The sequence below is a fragment of the Panicum virgatum genome, chromosome 9K, assembly GCF_016808335.1.
Source record: "Panicum virgatum strain AP13 chromosome 9K, P.virgatum_v5, whole genome shotgun sequence".
NCBI lineage: Eukaryota > Viridiplantae > Streptophyta > Magnoliopsida > Poales > Poaceae > Panicum > Panicum virgatum.
In genome coordinates this window covers 29,051,987-29,067,660 of record NC_053144.1, presented here as the reverse complement: position 1 = coordinate 29,067,660, position 15,674 = coordinate 29,051,987, and the positions used below count along the sequence as shown (strand labels likewise).

General features: G+C 45.3%; 3 protein-coding genes across 29 annotated transcripts; 2 read left to right on the top strand and 1 right to left on the bottom strand.

The window, feature by feature from the left end:
• The first annotated feature begins 2,632 nt into the window (after positions 1-2,632).
• On the top strand, positions 2,633-3,108 carry LOC120651143 (GDSL esterase/lipase At5g45910-like). The gene has a single exon (XM_039928537.1). It carries the CDS (start codon positions 2,650-2,652, stop codon positions 2,983-2,985), a length of 336 nt encoding a protein of 111 aa, XP_039784471.1. The 5' UTR covers positions 2,633-2,649; the 3' UTR covers positions 2,986-3,108.
• On the top strand, positions 2,803-4,489 carry LOC120651142 (GDSL esterase/lipase At2g27360-like). 2 transcript variants are annotated; one of them, XM_039928536.1, is made up of 5 exons: positions 2,803-2,932; positions 3,042-3,249; positions 3,322-3,470; positions 3,557-3,821; positions 3,952-4,489. In XM_039928536.1, exons 3-5 carry the CDS (start codon positions 3,366-3,368, stop codon positions 4,122-4,124), a joined length of 543 nt encoding a protein of 180 aa, XP_039784470.1. In that variant the 5' UTR covers positions 2,803-2,932; positions 3,042-3,249; positions 3,322-3,365; the 3' UTR covers positions 4,125-4,489. The 2 variants fall into 2 exon arrangements, with proteins under 2 accessions (XP_039784470.1, XP_039784469.1); XM_039928535.1 differs by lacking the exons at positions 2,803-2,932; positions 3,042-3,249 and having other exon boundaries at positions 3,260-3,470.
• Positions 4,490-8,811: 4,322 nt separating this feature from the next.
• On the bottom strand, positions 8,812-14,675 carry LOC120651140 (shewanella-like protein phosphatase 1). Of its 26 annotated transcripts, none has more exons than XR_005665960.1 (11): positions 14,268-14,675; positions 14,074-14,177; positions 13,502-13,615; positions 13,204-13,407; positions 12,879-13,014; positions 12,523-12,698; positions 12,295-12,386; positions 12,103-12,205; positions 11,582-11,684; positions 11,291-11,409; positions 8,812-9,806 (listed from the first exon to the last, which is right to left on the bottom strand). XR_005665960.1 is itself a non-coding variant. In XM_039928534.1 (10 exons), exons 1-9 carry the CDS (start codon positions 14,614-14,616, stop codon positions 11,598-11,600), a joined length of 1,332 nt encoding a protein of 443 aa, XP_039784468.1. In that variant the 5' UTR covers positions 14,617-14,674; the 3' UTR covers positions 8,926-9,806; positions 11,582-11,597. The 26 variants fall into 26 exon arrangements, 5 of the variants coding, with proteins under 5 accessions (XP_039784468.1, XP_039784464.1, XP_039784466.1 ...); XR_005665950.1 differs by having other exon boundaries at positions 12,103-12,172; positions 14,268-14,674; XR_005665956.1 differs by having other exon boundaries at positions 8,926-9,806; positions 11,291-11,398; positions 12,103-12,172; positions 14,268-14,674.
• Positions 14,676-15,674: the final 999 nt, after the last annotated feature.

The following is a 15,674-nucleotide window of genomic DNA, read 5'->3' as shown; positions in this document are numbered from 1 at the left end:
TTTTTATCTCTGGTATCCTTTTTTCTAAATATCCAGCTGCCGTTCAAGTTCTCTAGTCTTGGGCAACCTTCCAATTTGTAATCATTAATTAGTATTTAGAAAATCCATTGTCATTATTTTTTTTCTAAAGCTTTTTGAATAATAATAACCATAATTATCAGTTTCCATTTTATTTTGTATTTTGGGGTAAGAATTTAATTGGTTTTCAAAACACGAGAATTGAAATTTATTAACAAAAATTCAGTATAGCTCTACATTGTCGCCCACCTTGTGGTAGCTAATGGTCCGATAGGTGCAGGTAGCTAAGTTGAATATCTACAGGTAGCTAATAAGTAGAATATCTAGCTCCGCATGCTACTGGCACCAGCATACTCTTAGCATGTGTTTGATTTCGAGATAATTATTAGGATAGGATGCTCATGTCCCTTTTTTCAGGATAGGGCAATCATAATTCTTGTTTAGTAGGAGATCATGGGATGATTGCGATTTTTGGTTTGCTGCAAGGCATGAGATAGGGGAGACCGGGAGAGGATGAATGGCCGTCAGCCACCGTGAGTCACGGGCCCTGGTGTCAGCCTCACATTTACGGATATTCCGCTCGGGCATTCGGTCGAGCACTCTGTGTGCGTCCTCCTGCATGTCTCCGTCAAAACTTCTCGGTCGGTGTTGTCCCCCAATTTTCATGGTGGTTCAACTCTCCCCCATAATTAATGCGGGACTAGTTCCTCAATTTTTATGTTGGTTCAACTCTTCCCAATTTTTATGTTGGTTTAACTCTTCCCCATAATTAATGTGGGACTAATCCTAACAATCTCCCACGTCACACATTGAGACCGGCTCCACACACGAGCACATATGGGCCTCACCACCCGGAAATTTTTATGTTGGTTCAACTCTCCCGCATAATTAATGTGGGACTAATCCTAACAATCTCCCACGTCACACATTGAGTCCGGCTCCACACACGAGCACATATGGGCCTCACCACCCGGATCCAGCTCTGATACCTAACAATCTCCCACGTCACACATTGAGACCGGCTCCACACACGAGCACATATGGGCCTCACCACCCGGAAATTTTTATGTTGGTTCAACTCTCCCCCATAATTAATGTGGGACTAATCCTAATAATCTCCCACGTCACACATTGAGACCAGCTCCACACACGAGCACATATGGGCCTCACCACCCGGATCCAGCTCTGATACCAATTGTCGGCCAAAAAACCAGGAGAGTCGGCCCAACAGGCGCACACTCGGAGGAAGTTTTGTTACACCCCAAAAGCTAGTCTAAGAAGTGAGAGACTCCCCCACTTTTATGTTGGTTCAAATCTCCCCCACAACTAATATGAAACTAATCCCAACAGACGTCGGCATCCATGGAGTGTTCTTCGCCGGGAGAGACATGCTAAGCCCGCGGCTTGCGAGCGGGCACAACGTTCTCTTCTCGGCACCTGCGCTGCGGGCGCGCGAAGAGATCAGCGTGCACCGCGAACCTGTTGATGGGTCGTGCTGCTTGTGCAGGTGCGTGTTACCGTCCACCCCGGCGGAAGATTCGTTTTTCTTTCTCGCTCTACGGATCATGCCAGAGCCTGAAACTTCGCAGGATGCCTGACTTGGACACCAAGCGGGAGCAGGCGACGGACGGACGCAAGTCCCCGGTTGAAGACGGCATGGGCAGAGGAGCTGTGTGCGTGGCCGAGTCCAGATGGAAGACGGTGGTAGCTAGGCAAGGGCGACTGTACAGGACCCACCATTCGGTGTTTAGCGCCGGACCAAAAGTCAAAGAAACGGTCCGCTCTTTATAATTAGATATAGAACATAGATTTTTTCGGTTTTAAAAGAACTAGGTCGTTTTTTTTATAAGAAGGAAGATGCATCCCAAATTTAATTTAAAAACTACTCAAAACATGTGGGATGCTTAATTCCTATAATAAAAAAGTTACAGACATAAAATATTAATAAACTAGGAAACTAACTAAAACTATTGAACGTATCCCCTGTGGATGCTAACACAAAAAACTTAATTCCTGACGCTATATATAAAGGGAATGTATCTAGTGCAAACCACAGCCATCGTGAAAACTCGTGCAAACTACGACAAAAAATCGTCTAAATTCACCAAAAAATCACACATATATATGATATGATGATACACAACCTTGTAAAATATTTTGTCCAAACTCGTCTTCGTTTGTGAGATATAAAAATAACAAATTTCTAACAAATCACCTGGACATCTTTCTGGCTTGAAATTTGTTATTTTTATATCTCACAAACGAAGTTGAGTTTGAATAAGATATTTTACAAGATTGTATATCATCATATCATTTATATATGTGATTTTTTTTATGAATTTAGATAATTTTTTGCTGTGGTTTGCACGGGTTTTCACCATATATAAAACAAAAGTAAACGGCCCCTGTGGAAAAGATGCAGCAGGAGCAATCTACAAGACTGTATCCCCCATGTGAACTGGGGAGATTCCTTTTTTTTAATTAAGATTTTCAGTCTCCGCAAGCTCTCATTCTGTCATTCATAATTCAAAAGGTAAACAGAAGGAAATTGAAAAACTACGACACCTAGAGAAGAAATCGCTACCAAGTGGTGGCCTCTTGCAAACCCCAAGGGGCCTCCTTGACTTCTCGATGGCGCAGTTTCAACGCCTCCTCGTGGGTCTCATCCTCGCCGCCGTGCTCCTCCTCGTCGCGGAGGCCGCTGGTGATCCGGACGCCAGCGGCTGCCGCGGCCTGACCCGCGGCCGCTACTCCCGCATCTTTGCATTCGGCAACTCCCTGACGGACACCGGCAACGCCGCCATCTACCCGCCCACCGCCGGGGGGACCTTCACCGAGCTGCCGTACGGGCAGACCTACTTCGGCCGTCCCAGCGGCCGGGCCTCCGACGGCCGGATCATCACCGACTTCCTCGGTAATCAACCGCAATCTGACCTCAGCGTTGATCAGACAAATAAATTGTTGTGATATGAGTCTTGTGGCGTTCTTGTGGATCCACCACGCACGCTGTGGACGGGCTGAAGGTGCCACAGCCGACGCCGTACCTCGCCGGCAGAACGGCCGCTGACTTCATCAACGGATCAAACTTGGCCATCGGCGGCGCGACGGCGCTTGAGCCGGCGTTCCTGGAGGCCAGGGGGGTGACGTCGTTCGTGCTGGTTGCTCTCAGTTACGAGACGAGGTGGTTCGAGAATGTACTGCAGCTGCTGGTTGGCTCGGCGTCACACCATGGTAATACGAACCGAAATAATCATGCAAAATTTTTTGACCAGATGATCCTAACCCGTTTAAGCGAAGCTACAGCGCAACTCAGTATCACAGCGAGCTCGGTCTTCTTCGTCGGGGAGATGGGGATCAACGACTACTTCCTCTCCCTCTTCAGCAACCACACCGTCGACGAGACGGCAAGCTTGGTGCCGCACGTCGTCGGCGCCATCCGCTCAGCCCTCCTCGTAAGCTAAGCTAGCTAGCAGCCTAGCACACGCCTTCTCATTCCTCTTATTTAATTTTGTCTAGCTAATTAACAATCCGGGCACAGGCCACGCTCGCCGCCGGCGCGAGGACGGTGGTGGCCACGGGGATGCCGCCGCTCGGCTGCGCGCCGTACATGCTCGCTCTGTTCCCGGGCGACTACGACCGCGTCACCGGCTGCGACACGCGGCTCAACGCGCTCGCCGAGCTGCACAACGGCGAGCTGAAGCGGACGCTCGACGAGCTCCGGCGCGCCCACCCGGGCAGGTCCCTCCTCTACGGCGACGTCTACTGCACCATCAGGGCCGCCGTCACCTCGCCTGCCAAATTCGGTACACACAGACTACACAAACCCCTCTTCAGTTGATCCGATCGACCCAGTCTCATTTTTTTGCACACCTGCACGTCAGCAGTAAGTCAATAACACGTTTAAGACACATGGATGTCGGCCGCCTGTCGCAGGTTTTGGCGACGCGCCGTTGGCCGCGTGCTGCCGTGGCGGCGGCGGCCCGTACAACTTCAAGTTCACGACGTTCTGTGGCGCGCCGGGGTCGACGGCGTGCGCCGACCCGTCCAAGTCCATCTCGTGGGACGGGATCCACTTCACCGAGGCGGCCAACAGGCCGCAATGCTGAGTTTAAAGTCGACCGTAACATATCCCCTCCGGCGGTCGATTTTTTTTCCATCCATGTGCGTGGGGCCCACGGGGCTTTATCCTCCGCGCTTCTCCTCTCCTTTCCACTGCACACGTTCTTCCCCGTCCCTCCATCTAGATCTCGTCTGCTCCATGGCGCCCCTTCCTTCCCCTTTTTTCTTTCTGCTCCATGCTTCCGCCAATCCCGCTCACCGGGAACGAGGAGGACCAGAAGGCGTCACACCGCCCTCGCTCTCCCCGTCGAGCTGCCGGCCGGTCGCGCCCCCTCCCCCGCGCCCGTCCCCTCGGTCTCCGTCACGCTCGACGACCTCGCGGCAAGGGAAGGCATCCCGGCGTGGACCACGAGAGACGCGGTGCGCGCGGTTGTCCTCCCGGCGCGGATCCAGCATGCGCCGTGCGCTGCGGGGCGGGCGGCGCGAGCGGCGGGTCCGGCGGCGGCGGGGCGCGGCTCGCCGGCAGGGGCGGCGGCGCTCGCCACTAGCGCCGCCCCTGAGATCCAGTTTTTTTTCATACAAAATTTTTTTGGATGTATTTTTTTTTGTTTCTTTCCATTTGATAAATTTGTCTCTGTCAAAATTTTTCTCGTAATTTTTTTTTATCTCACCAATTTGTTTCTTGAAATTTTTTCTACCACCAATTTTTCACTTGAAAAATTATTTTGACTCATAAAAAATGTTTGAATTTATTTTTCTCAGAAAACAACAAAAAAATTTTATAAATGAAAAAAAAACAACTGTCGGAAAATCGACCGTACGGAAGCCTCCCGTACGGTTGACCGTAAACTATCAATACCCCCAACAGGCTCATAGCCAGCGCCATACTAAGTGGGCAGTGAGAACTGAGAACGACACACGGTCTCGCAGCTCTAGCCCAAGAGATCAAGACACCTTCGAGGCTGAGGCGGCTGCTATTTGGCGCGCCAGCAGCTGTAGGAGATATCAATTCCCTGGCAGATTTATTTCCTTTTTTTCGACCAATTTTCTTCCCTATTTTTTCATTCTATTTTTTTTTCTTTGAAAATTTCTCCTTTAGGTGCCTCATGCTTTCCCTTCCCTTCAATTTTCCAACTTACTAATAAATAAAGGACTTGACTATATTACGGCCGGCCGTAATATACTCCAACATCACGGCCTTACTATTTTAAGAAACCTTTGCATGTGGGCACTTTAACAGCTTCCTTTTCTAGCAACTCTGGTTCCCCGCACGCAAAAATAAACAACACCAAACCCTATGGTCCCCAGCCTGAGTGAAATAGCCTGTCAAGGTGATATTGACTAGGCGAAATACTAAGGCAAATCAAAAGCAGTAGGCAAAAACTGACAACATCAAAGACAATATTACATGTAAATTGCCCAGATCTAGTATTATATTGCGCAAATATAGCTCTAAATCAGCAGATTGTTCCAGTAGATTTTCCATAGCAGGGAAAAGTTTCACATGTTCCATAAAATCACCACAAAACCATATAAAATGTCCTTGTTTCTGTTCAGGATCCACTTTACAAACATGCCTGAAAACAACTGTGTAGAAATTGATTTTGATTTACTAGAACTGCGTACTAGGAGGGAGGTTGGACGGTATTATCTAGCCAAGAGAACAAAATATGAAGCTTCAAGCTGACTGCACTGTACGAATTCAGGGGCCAAAAACAACTTAATTGGAGAAATGCCCATACTATCTACTGCTTAGTGCTTACTTGCATGTCATTTTTTGCTGTACGACATTTATTGATCCCTACTATCTCCTGCATCATGACAAAAATAGAAACAGTAAACATTCTGTATCATAAATTAATAAAGAATATACAATAGGCAACGGATCCATTGTTTTGCTTGCTCTATTGCACCAATTTGCCTATGAAACAACATTTAATTGCTTGCTATATTGGACTAATCTGCCTAGAGGAAATTCAATTAATTGCATCTTGTATTACACTAATCTGCTTAGAGGAAATTCATTTAGTTGCACAACAATAAGAAGCAATCATACACATAACAAACTCCATGACACATAAACTGCATTCTAGCAATTTAGTGCATTGCATACGTCCAGTAGATGAATGATAATCCAACTGATTTACTTGAACTGCTTATGATACTGCATACTGAAGAAATTGCAGTATCCTTCCAAGCAATATAGACATTAAGTAAAAAACTAAATTAAACTATTGAAGAAAAAAGAAGAGCCATTGAATTACTTACGTCATGCTACATGAAGCATGCAAACTTGCCTAGCTATCTCAGTAAAAAACAATCTACTTCAGTCATTAAACTCCAAATTACTTCACTGTGGAACCAAGTAAACCAAACCACAGATCGAATCTCACAAACACTTGATTTCTACTATATCATAAAAAATGAAAATTCATGGGCCTATTGCTGATTACCTACACGGGCTGCGAATCAAAGAGATCAAGATAAGCCGTTGTGTCCCCTGAAGAAACCGAACATCACATAACCAGAGAGTTATCGCGCTGCACAAGCTGCTACTGACCAATGAAAAAACTTAATGACACAAAAAGAATTAGGATACCGATCCATACATTAACTGGAACCCAATCGATCAATACATGCATACCGATAGTAACATACGATGGACAAGAATAAAGCAACTTAATGATATCAATCTGCAAAATGAGTCCAAGAATTAGGGTGAGATATTAATTTCACTTATTGCTAAATCAGAAAACAAAAATGCTAAACTAAAATGAATAATTTGTCTGTTTGTTTACCATAAGTTGCCTACATGAAATTGTTAAATCAGAAAACAAAAAATGCTAAACTAAAATGAATAATTTGCCTGTTTGTTTACCATAAATTGCCTACACGAAAATCCAAAAAATGATGAATAGGAAAATATAAAAATGCTACGATTAGCTTGGTGTCAACAAATGCAGATGTGCATTAGGCATCTCACCAAGAAACCGACCACCATGACAAATGTGTAGCGACAGCCTCCAGGAACACCTCAAGATTTGGGATCGAAGCAAACCCAACCTTTATGTGCACTGCCTCCCTAGAGCCCTCTGATTTTCACTCACCACTGCATCAAAGACATCAAAAAAACAATCAAGGCACAGTCTGCCAATGAATTTGTGCAAGGGTTGCGAAAAATCACCTGATGAAGCAAAATAAACTGAAAAGCAGCATGAGTGCAGGACCTCACCCCTCACCTGATCCTTCGAAGCACCCTCTTGCCATTCAGTCTGGAACTTATGCAGCAGCAACCTTAGCAGTAAAAATAGTAGAATCACCTGATTGAAATAATATAATTGACTAGTTCAAAATTATATCCATAAGAGGGATCCAGGTGACTAGCAGCTTTCCATAGTATTTAATCATGAGAACATGGAATCAAAATAGATACATCATGAATCTGTGTGTTTTGGCTATGCTTAAATTCAGAAGAAAACCACAACTCGAATATTTGTGTAACTTTACCCCATAATCCAAAAGGAAAACTACATCCCGCTTTCTAGAATTCTAAAATGAATAATAGGCCCGACTCATAACCCCACAACTCAAATTAGATGCTGCCTGAGGGCCCGATTCCCTTACAGGAGCTGAGGTATAGTCGCCCTCACAAGGTCGCGAGTTAGAATCCCAGCTGGGATGAATTTTCCACTTGTGGGTAAAAAAATTCCCCTTGTTGTGCTCGCCGCAAGACTTGGCCCTCTCGAGCATAGGCCAGGGTTCGGGGGGGGGGGGGGGGGGTTCCGCGGCTAGGTAAAGCCGTGTTACTTCCTCTTAATGAAAAATGGTGGGGTCCGTTCAAACCCCACCCCCCCCGGCCACGTTTTTTTTACAAGGATCTAACGGCATTGTGTTTTCTATGGTGAACGATGTTTTCATCGATAGCGAGGCACCTATGGTGTACATGTGTTTATAGAAGTGATTCCTTTGAGTGTCTGAATTGTACTGTGTAATTAAAAAAATAAAACCCATGTGAGAGATACAAACAAGAAACATGAAGTTGCACGAATTGAGCGTAGCTCAGCTGTAGTAGACGACGTGCCCGTCGATAGCGAGGCGTCAGTGGTGACTTTGTCAATTTCGAGAATCTGCCGGTTTAGTCTTTCGAAGGCGCTTATAGGATTAAAGTTATGTGCGTGTATTTATAAGAGTGAATGTATGTGTGTTTGTAAGCGTTTGCGTCTGTAATGTGTTTTGAAAAAAAAAAGATAAAGTTGCAGGCGAAAAATGCGATAGGGTCGAAAGCCGAAAGGGTTAGTTGGTGTGGAGTCGGCCGAAAAGGTTATTCGTCCGTGTGGGGTGACTGGTCTATCTTTATCGCGCGGCGGCTGAAAAAAGTTGAAGGTCAGGTTCGGCCCCTGCAGCGTTTGATGTTGCTGGCTGCGCGCATGCGCGGGTCGGGCGTGCCGATTGCCCAGGCGTGTGGAACTGGATTGGCCGGTCGGGTCCCCATTCCCATTCCTGGAAACGCGGGAACATTTTTCGGTACATCCTTATTTCCCAGGTATGTAACGGTGTCAAGCAAGCACTAAACGTGCAACATGCAGGGGCATGTCTCGCAGCGTTGCTGCGCACACTGATCAGCGTTGCTCAGACCGGTTTTATTAGGGAGACCAACCAAGATCCAATAAACTCTCGGGAGGGAGGATCTGACAGGGCAAGCACACCATGAATTGTTCTAGAGCTGGCAGTCCATCTAAAACATCCTCAAACATAGTAGAGATGAAGAACTGTTCTAGAGCTCGTAGAGAGTTACAAACAGCTAGAATTTGAAAAAGACAAAAAGTGATTAAAAAAGAGTAAAGTCCATTTTTGGCTATCGAACTATCGTCTCGGTTTGGTTTTGGCCATTGAACCGTAAAATCAGGAATCTTTAACCATCCAACTCTCTGAAATTCTTCATATTTGTCCATCCGGCAACTTTAGTGAGTTGTTTCGCTGCCATGGATGACATGTGACAGTGAAGCCCACCTAATCAGAACCTCAAACTTCTCTCTATCCCTCTTCTCTCTTCCCTCTCTTCTCTCTCCATTCCACTGCCTCTGCCCCTCCATTGGACACCGGCATGCCACGCCCGCCGCTACAGTGGTTATGGGGCCTCACCGTTGACGCCCCAACCTCCACCGCTCTCCTAGACATCTCTAGCCGCCAACTACGCCCGCCACTAGAGTGGCCATCGGGCAACCGCCTTTGCCTCCGCCTCCCCAGCTGCCTATCACCAGTCGCAGCGCCCGGCACTGGAGGGGCTACTAGCCCTGCCGCTAGAGTGGCCGGGGGGCCTCGACGTCGTTGCCTCCACCTCTATAGCTGCCTCCCGCCAGCTGCGATGCCCGGCCACTGGAGTAGCAGTGGGGGCATCGCCGCCCTTGCTTCCGCAGCTGCCTCCCACCAGCCTCACGCGCCTGGTCCCGGAGTGGCTGCAGGACCTGCCGCCTCCCCTAGCCCCCTCCAGCCAAGTTTGGCACCAGAGTGGCCACGGGGACCTTGGTCTCCTCCAAAATGGACATGAAGGAGCGGTGCGCCGGGGGAGGGGTAGCTGTGTGCGTGGTGGCCATGGGCAAGCGACGGTGGAGGATGGGGTCATGTAGGCGGTGATGGTCAGCGGGCGGAGCAGGGATGGCGAAGGAGAGAGGCGGAGCAGCGATGGCGAAGGAGAGAGGCGCTCACCGTGTCATCTACGTCAGCAAAACCTGCCACCAAAATAACCAAATGGTCAAATATAAATAGTATTGAGAGTTGGATGGCAAAATATTCCTAGTTTTGCGGTTTGATGGCTAAAACCAAACCGAGGCGATAGTAGTTGATGGCTGAAAAAAGGACTTTACTCATAAAAGTAATAGATTGATATGGGTTTGATCGACTAAATACTCTCAATCAATCATAGCTCTTTATATTTACAACGAGGGGATCTTACCCCATTAGGATAGCAACTTATACAAATTCCATGTCAAGTTATGACTTCTAACTCGGATTGTACAACTAAAACCGGTCTGACCGCTTTCGCAAACCGGTTCGATAGTTTTCCTAGATCAAATCTTCCTGAAATTATAACTCTCTCATCTCAACTACTATTCTAATGTTCTATATATGGGTTTCGATTGTCTCGATGAAAGCTGCACAATAGTGAAGTCAATTTATATTTTAAAATTCATCTAAATCGTTCGGCCCGGTTTATACACATCGGTCAAACTGATTTACACAGCCGTACCAATTTTGATCATCGGTATAACATTTCTCGATCTTATTGATCCGGAAACTTGGTGACTAGAATCTCTTCCATGGTTCCAGCTGTTACTTACTACTTCCGAAGATATAACTCTGCTAAAAAAATCCACGAAAACACATACTAAAATCGAAGCCATATTTGCATGAAAAGTATCAGAGGTACTTTGCTTACTACCAATAATCGAAACAGAGTCAGCTGGTTCCGTAGGCCTTTCTTCTGTATTTTGGTGTAATAATGTTTACAATGCTTCCGGATTCTAGCTATTGAGTGGCAACACATGAAAAAAAGAGGACTACGTTTTCTTTAAGATGACGGAGCATTTACATGAGAAGCCTCGGCATTATCAGGTCTCCTCCAGGTCGTTCTACTACTAGCGTAGTCGCGTGATACATTGATACCTGATGGCCTACATCTCTGAAGAAGGCTACCAGGGAGAGATCCTTGGATGGTGACGAAAGTGAGAGCACTACCAAAATTTTTTGGCTCCGGCTTGGCAAAATATGCCGCAAACCTACACATGGGGCAGCATTCGGCTGCAGTTTTCTACAATAATTAATATGGATGACATTTAAAAAAAATGGTTCAGAATGGTGACTACAAGTCTACAGCTGATCTCGTTTATGGATATATTCAGATTTTGGGAGAATCAGCACTTAAAATGTCTCAAGAAAATCCTAGTTCCTTGTTATATAATTCAATCATGTGCCAGAATATTGTTTCCTGATGGAAAATGTACGGATTCTTGAGGAAGTTGTCACCTTCCAGACCTGTTGCCCTGCAGGCAACAACAGAACTGTGCTGGCTAATTATAAGCTAACAAATTTTACTTATGATAGGATACTTCAATTCCAAGCCGTAGTTTAGGAGATCCAGATCTATAAAATTCATAGTGAAGTGCAATTTTGTTGAAACGAGAAATAGAGTTCTGACTGAAGGAAACGTACTAACCACATTGAGAAAACCTTCAGTTGAATTTACATATATCTCTGTAACTTTCATTCATGTACTTCCACCCAAATGGTCTGGTACAGTAGCTCTCCGGAAAAAGAATGTTTGCTATTATATACCTGCAGCAACATGATTATTTTCTTCCCAGACTTTTCTGTGTATCGCAAGCAATAGCTTTGCATGAATGTTTGATGCCATCCAAAACCAGCGTGGTATCCTTCAGTTATTTAGAGAAATGATGAAGATGTATTTAGAGAAATGACGAAGGTGTTGAGATGAAAGAGTTCTTACACATGTTTCTCAAGGTTTATAAATAGTCCAGCACTTCCATCTCGTCATATGAGTCCCTCCGCTTCTTCAAAACCCTTGGTCTATCATTGACTATTTCTAGGACCTAATACAAGTCGAACATCAAACATAAAATTGAATTTCAAATGTAGGTCTTCATTAACTAAGGATAAATGAAGAGAATATTGGCTTAACTACTGTGTCCTACAAGTCAAGGAGGACAGAGTTTTAGATGAGAAAAGAGAAAGTCATTTGCTAAAAAACCTTAATTAAATATTTCAAGAAAGTGTGTGATGCTCCCTATAAAATACACAAGTTACACAGAAAAAAGAAGTCACTAGTACACATGGCATGCAGATGATCACCAAATACAGCTCATGAATTATGTAGCAACATGTCCAAGTGCAACACAAAAATAAACATAAATTTTGATCATAACAATATTTAGTAAAAACTATCATCACATTTCAAAATTCAAATGTCTACTTTCAAAAAAATATTTCTCTCTCAAATTAATACTTTACCTCTGGTCTTGAGTAGAGAACACCATACGACATGCCCACATCAATGCACCAAACTTTGCCGTCGCATTTGCTGACAGCATATGAAAGTCATCGATTAATTTATCTGTCATGAAATCTGGTATCTTATAAATCTCCTATTGAGAATATTTTGTATAGAACGATGTCCAGTTGAGATTTGAGAATGATAGATACCAATTCACCCCACGGATCTGAGGAGTATGCCCAACCACCATCCCCTTTGCTCCCACAGATTTCAGTGTTTCCTCAGCAATGATGGAAGATAGCTGAAACCAACATGGGCATCTGTGTGATCATTCGTGAAATGTGTAATGTTTTTCTCCATTGAGATACATATTTCCTGTAGTGCAAGAGGAAGCATCGGAAGTAGAAATGGTTACTGGATTGGATTATTTTTCTAACCAGCAAAGCACGGCGTGTCCTTTCGGCAGAGTCTTGCGAATACATTCTGCTCCATACCACACTGTCATAACCTCTAGTAGCTATGAAGGGGATGTCGGTCTCATGATCGCTGTCTTCACCTGAACTTTTCATCCACGTTGACACTTCTATGTTCATACGCTCAATCCCGTATTCAACTGCAGACAGGAAGATAACAAATTGAGATAACATGGTTCCCTTGGTGCAATCCATGTTATTGAAAAGAATTTTTATAATTCTAGCTGAATTTTGTTGGAACGCAGGATTCACTAGTCTGAAACAAAAGCTTCTTTGTGCATTTAGTTTATATAGTGCTCCTATCAGGCAGGGGGGTTCACCATGATGAGGAAGAAGGCCACCGTGACAAAATATCCAGTCATTGATCTTAAGGACAACAGGATGCCGTGCCAATTCACAAGCTAGCGGGCCACCTCGCTTGAAAAGTGATGATCTTGCAGCAAACCCTTTCTGGTTCTGTCACAACATTCAGAAGCAGAAGCAAAATATATAAGCCCAACAGTGCATATTCACTTAAACAGCTCTGCAAATGAGTTACTAGCAGTAAATTATTTATTTCAGTGCTGATTAAGATGGTAGATTTCTCTTTCTGCTAACTTGTTAGATTGAATTATATATATTGGTAGCAAAAGTGTTTATGCTCACCTTGACAAAGTTCCAAGAACGCCGCGAAGCTCTGTATTCTTTCTTCCTCCTTTCAGTGACGTTAACCCAGTTGAGAAAGGCGTCATCCCAGTTCTCATCACACTCATCCAGGTACTCAAGGAAGCGTATGCATTCATCAAAGCCTCCGGGATAGACGTATCGGAAATCACCTTCCACGTTCATGGTTTCATGGTTCCCATTAACCTATTGGAAAATCGAACTCCATGCATATCAGAATATAATTATTGGCTAACTAGTGGAGATAAAGAACGGTAGGTAGAGTGGCAATCAATCAAACCTGAAACACAGCGCCACCTTGAGATTTGGCTTGCACGCTCAGTGAGCTCAATAGGGAGAGTATGGCAATTTCATCTTCACCACGATCAAGGATGTCCCCAACTTGAACAAGTACCTATCACACAAGCACATCATATGTACATCTGTTTTACTAGCAAATATGCCCGTGCATTGCTATGGAAATCTATATAAATATATCGATTAGCATGTAAAGATTGCATATATTATATAACTTATGTATTTTATAGTAACATAGTACGCGTTAGTTGAGGACTTCAGCTTTTTCTATTTTACTCAACAAACGCTAATTGTAAATGGTTCCGGATCGTTAACTCAACATACTGTCACTTGGATTCCTATTAAAACTCCGATTGACAGACCAAGGAATCATTGCTTGCTTTAGTAACAAAAAGAAGAGATAGAGATACAGATAGAGATTTCCGTGGGGAGACATTATTGCTGCAGCAGTAAACTCGACAAATGTCAGTAATGTGGAGCACTGTTTATGCTCTGAAACGCGCGATCGATGCTAAAGCACTAAACGTCTGAACTAGAGAGATCGAGGGCGCTTACCGTGCGCCCGCCTGTCCACACATGGCCATCTGATTCCGCGCTGAGGACGCCGGCCAACACCAGCGCGGCTCGCGTCTGGGAGAGATCGCCGTGGGCGTCGCCAACTGCACGGGAGCTTCGTCACGTTTAATTCACACGGTACGAATGACCAATACTGGGAATGATTGAATCGGCAGAGATGCTGACGTACGTACTGGCGACAATGCGGCGGCCGGGCGCCGACACGACCGTGGGCGGGTCGCCGGCGACGGTGATGGGGCGCGGGGGTCCTCCGCCGCCGCCGCTGGCGACGGCGCGGCAGGACGGGGCGAACCTGCCGCTGCTGGTCCTAGGATACGGCGGGGCCACGAACCCCAGCCTGAGCGAAAGAGCGGCCATGGCACCCGAGCTAGCTGAAGAAGGTCGTACTAGGCCGGCCGTTTGTAGAGAGGAGCTACGAGCTACGAAGGGGAGTAGGGAGGGAGGGTAGCAAGCGAGGCTAGAGGCGGGCAGCTGCGGCGAGCTGCCGCTGTAAAATTGAGCGGCGAGGGAGTCCATGTCCATGTAACTGGCCGAGTTCTTGGTGAGGAAGGCGAGGTGACCTCTGAGCCAATCGTTTGCGGATTGAGTTCCTGCTCGCTGCAAGCACGCAGTAGAAGAGGGAGGCCCGTAGTGTAGTGCGTCGGGCCGGCCCATATCGCCGTTGCGATGGGGGTTAGCAGGCTCAAAACTGCAAGCCCTTTCTAAAAAAAAAAAACTGCAAGTCCAGCACATACAACTACCAACGTAAACGCTCTGAGACGTGTCCCTACTGCCGTGGCGTATTGCGTGGATCACCGTTACGCCAGCAGCACCCATCTCATCATCATCATCTCTCCCGGAGAATCAGTCCTCCCTCATGGCAACGGATAAAGTTTGTAAGGGAGATTCTATGTCACCCGCTAGCACTAGTCCAGGGAGAATATATGGCACGATATAAAGTTCTCTAATTCGATTATCTTTTTTTGAAAGGATTCGAATTCGATTATTCACGACCATAATTAGATCCTTTGAAAAGTTTCTGAATAATATTATAGCATGCATTATGTCCAAAATCTAAGTGTTGGGGTCCTTTCTATACCTGATTATGCTCCGCTAGTCCGTTAGAAAGCAAAACTTTGTGTCTTCAACCGATAATTAGTCAAATTATATCCCGTTGAAGCCGTAGTTGTTTACAAAGTAGTATTCGCAGCAACTATATACTCTTAAAAGGATTAGCCGGAAGAGCAGTAACTCACTAAATGGCTAATAGGCTGTTTGAATCTCCGAGAGCCACTCCCTCCATTCTAAATTCTAGGTCGTTTTAGCAAATACTATGTATCTACATATGCCAAAACGAGCTACAATTGCAAACGTAGGGAGCAATTGTTAGTTACCAAAATTTAGCTGAGACGTTTCTCTTTGGATCCCAAGCTAATATGCTAGCTATTAGTGATGCCAACCATCTACTTAACAGTTAAATATCACTTATTTTGTTGTGGCTTGCTTTATTAATAAAAGTTATTCAAAAATGATTTAAGTTTGATTATGTTTGCAAAAAAATTAGAATAAGAAGAGTGCTCAAACTTGAATTAAGTTAAAAA

Excerpts from the sequence above, each read along its gene's own strand:
- LOC120651143 (XM_039928537.1), top strand. The coding sequence starts at position 2,650 with ATGGCGCAGTTTCAACGCCTCCTCGTGGGTCTCATCCTCGCCGCCGTG.
- LOC120651142 (XM_039928535.1), top strand. The coding sequence starts at position 3,291 with ATGATCCTAACCCGTTTAAGCGAAGCTACAGCGCAACTCAGTATCACA. Across the intron at positions 3,471-3,556 it reads CCATCCGCTCAGCCCTCCTC|GCCACGCTCGCCGCCGGCGC; the intron begins GTAAGCTAAGCT and ends ATCCGGGCACAG. Across the intron at positions 3,822-3,951 it reads CACCTCGCCTGCCAAATTCG|GTTTTGGCGACGCGCCGTTG; the intron begins GTACACACAGAC and ends CGCCTGTCGCAG.
- LOC120651140 (XM_039928534.1), bottom strand. The coding sequence starts at position 14,616 with ATGGACATGGACTCCCTCGCCGCTCAATTTTACAGCGGCAGCTCGCCG. Across the intron at positions 12,387-12,522 it reads GGACACGCCGTGCTTTGCTG|CTATCTTCCATCATTGCTGA; the intron begins GTTAGAAAAATA and ends TGTTGGTTTCAG. Across the intron at positions 12,173-12,294 it reads CAGATCCGTGGGGTGAATTG|CAAATGCGACGGCAAAGTTT; the intron begins GTATCTATCATT and ends ATATGCTGTCAG.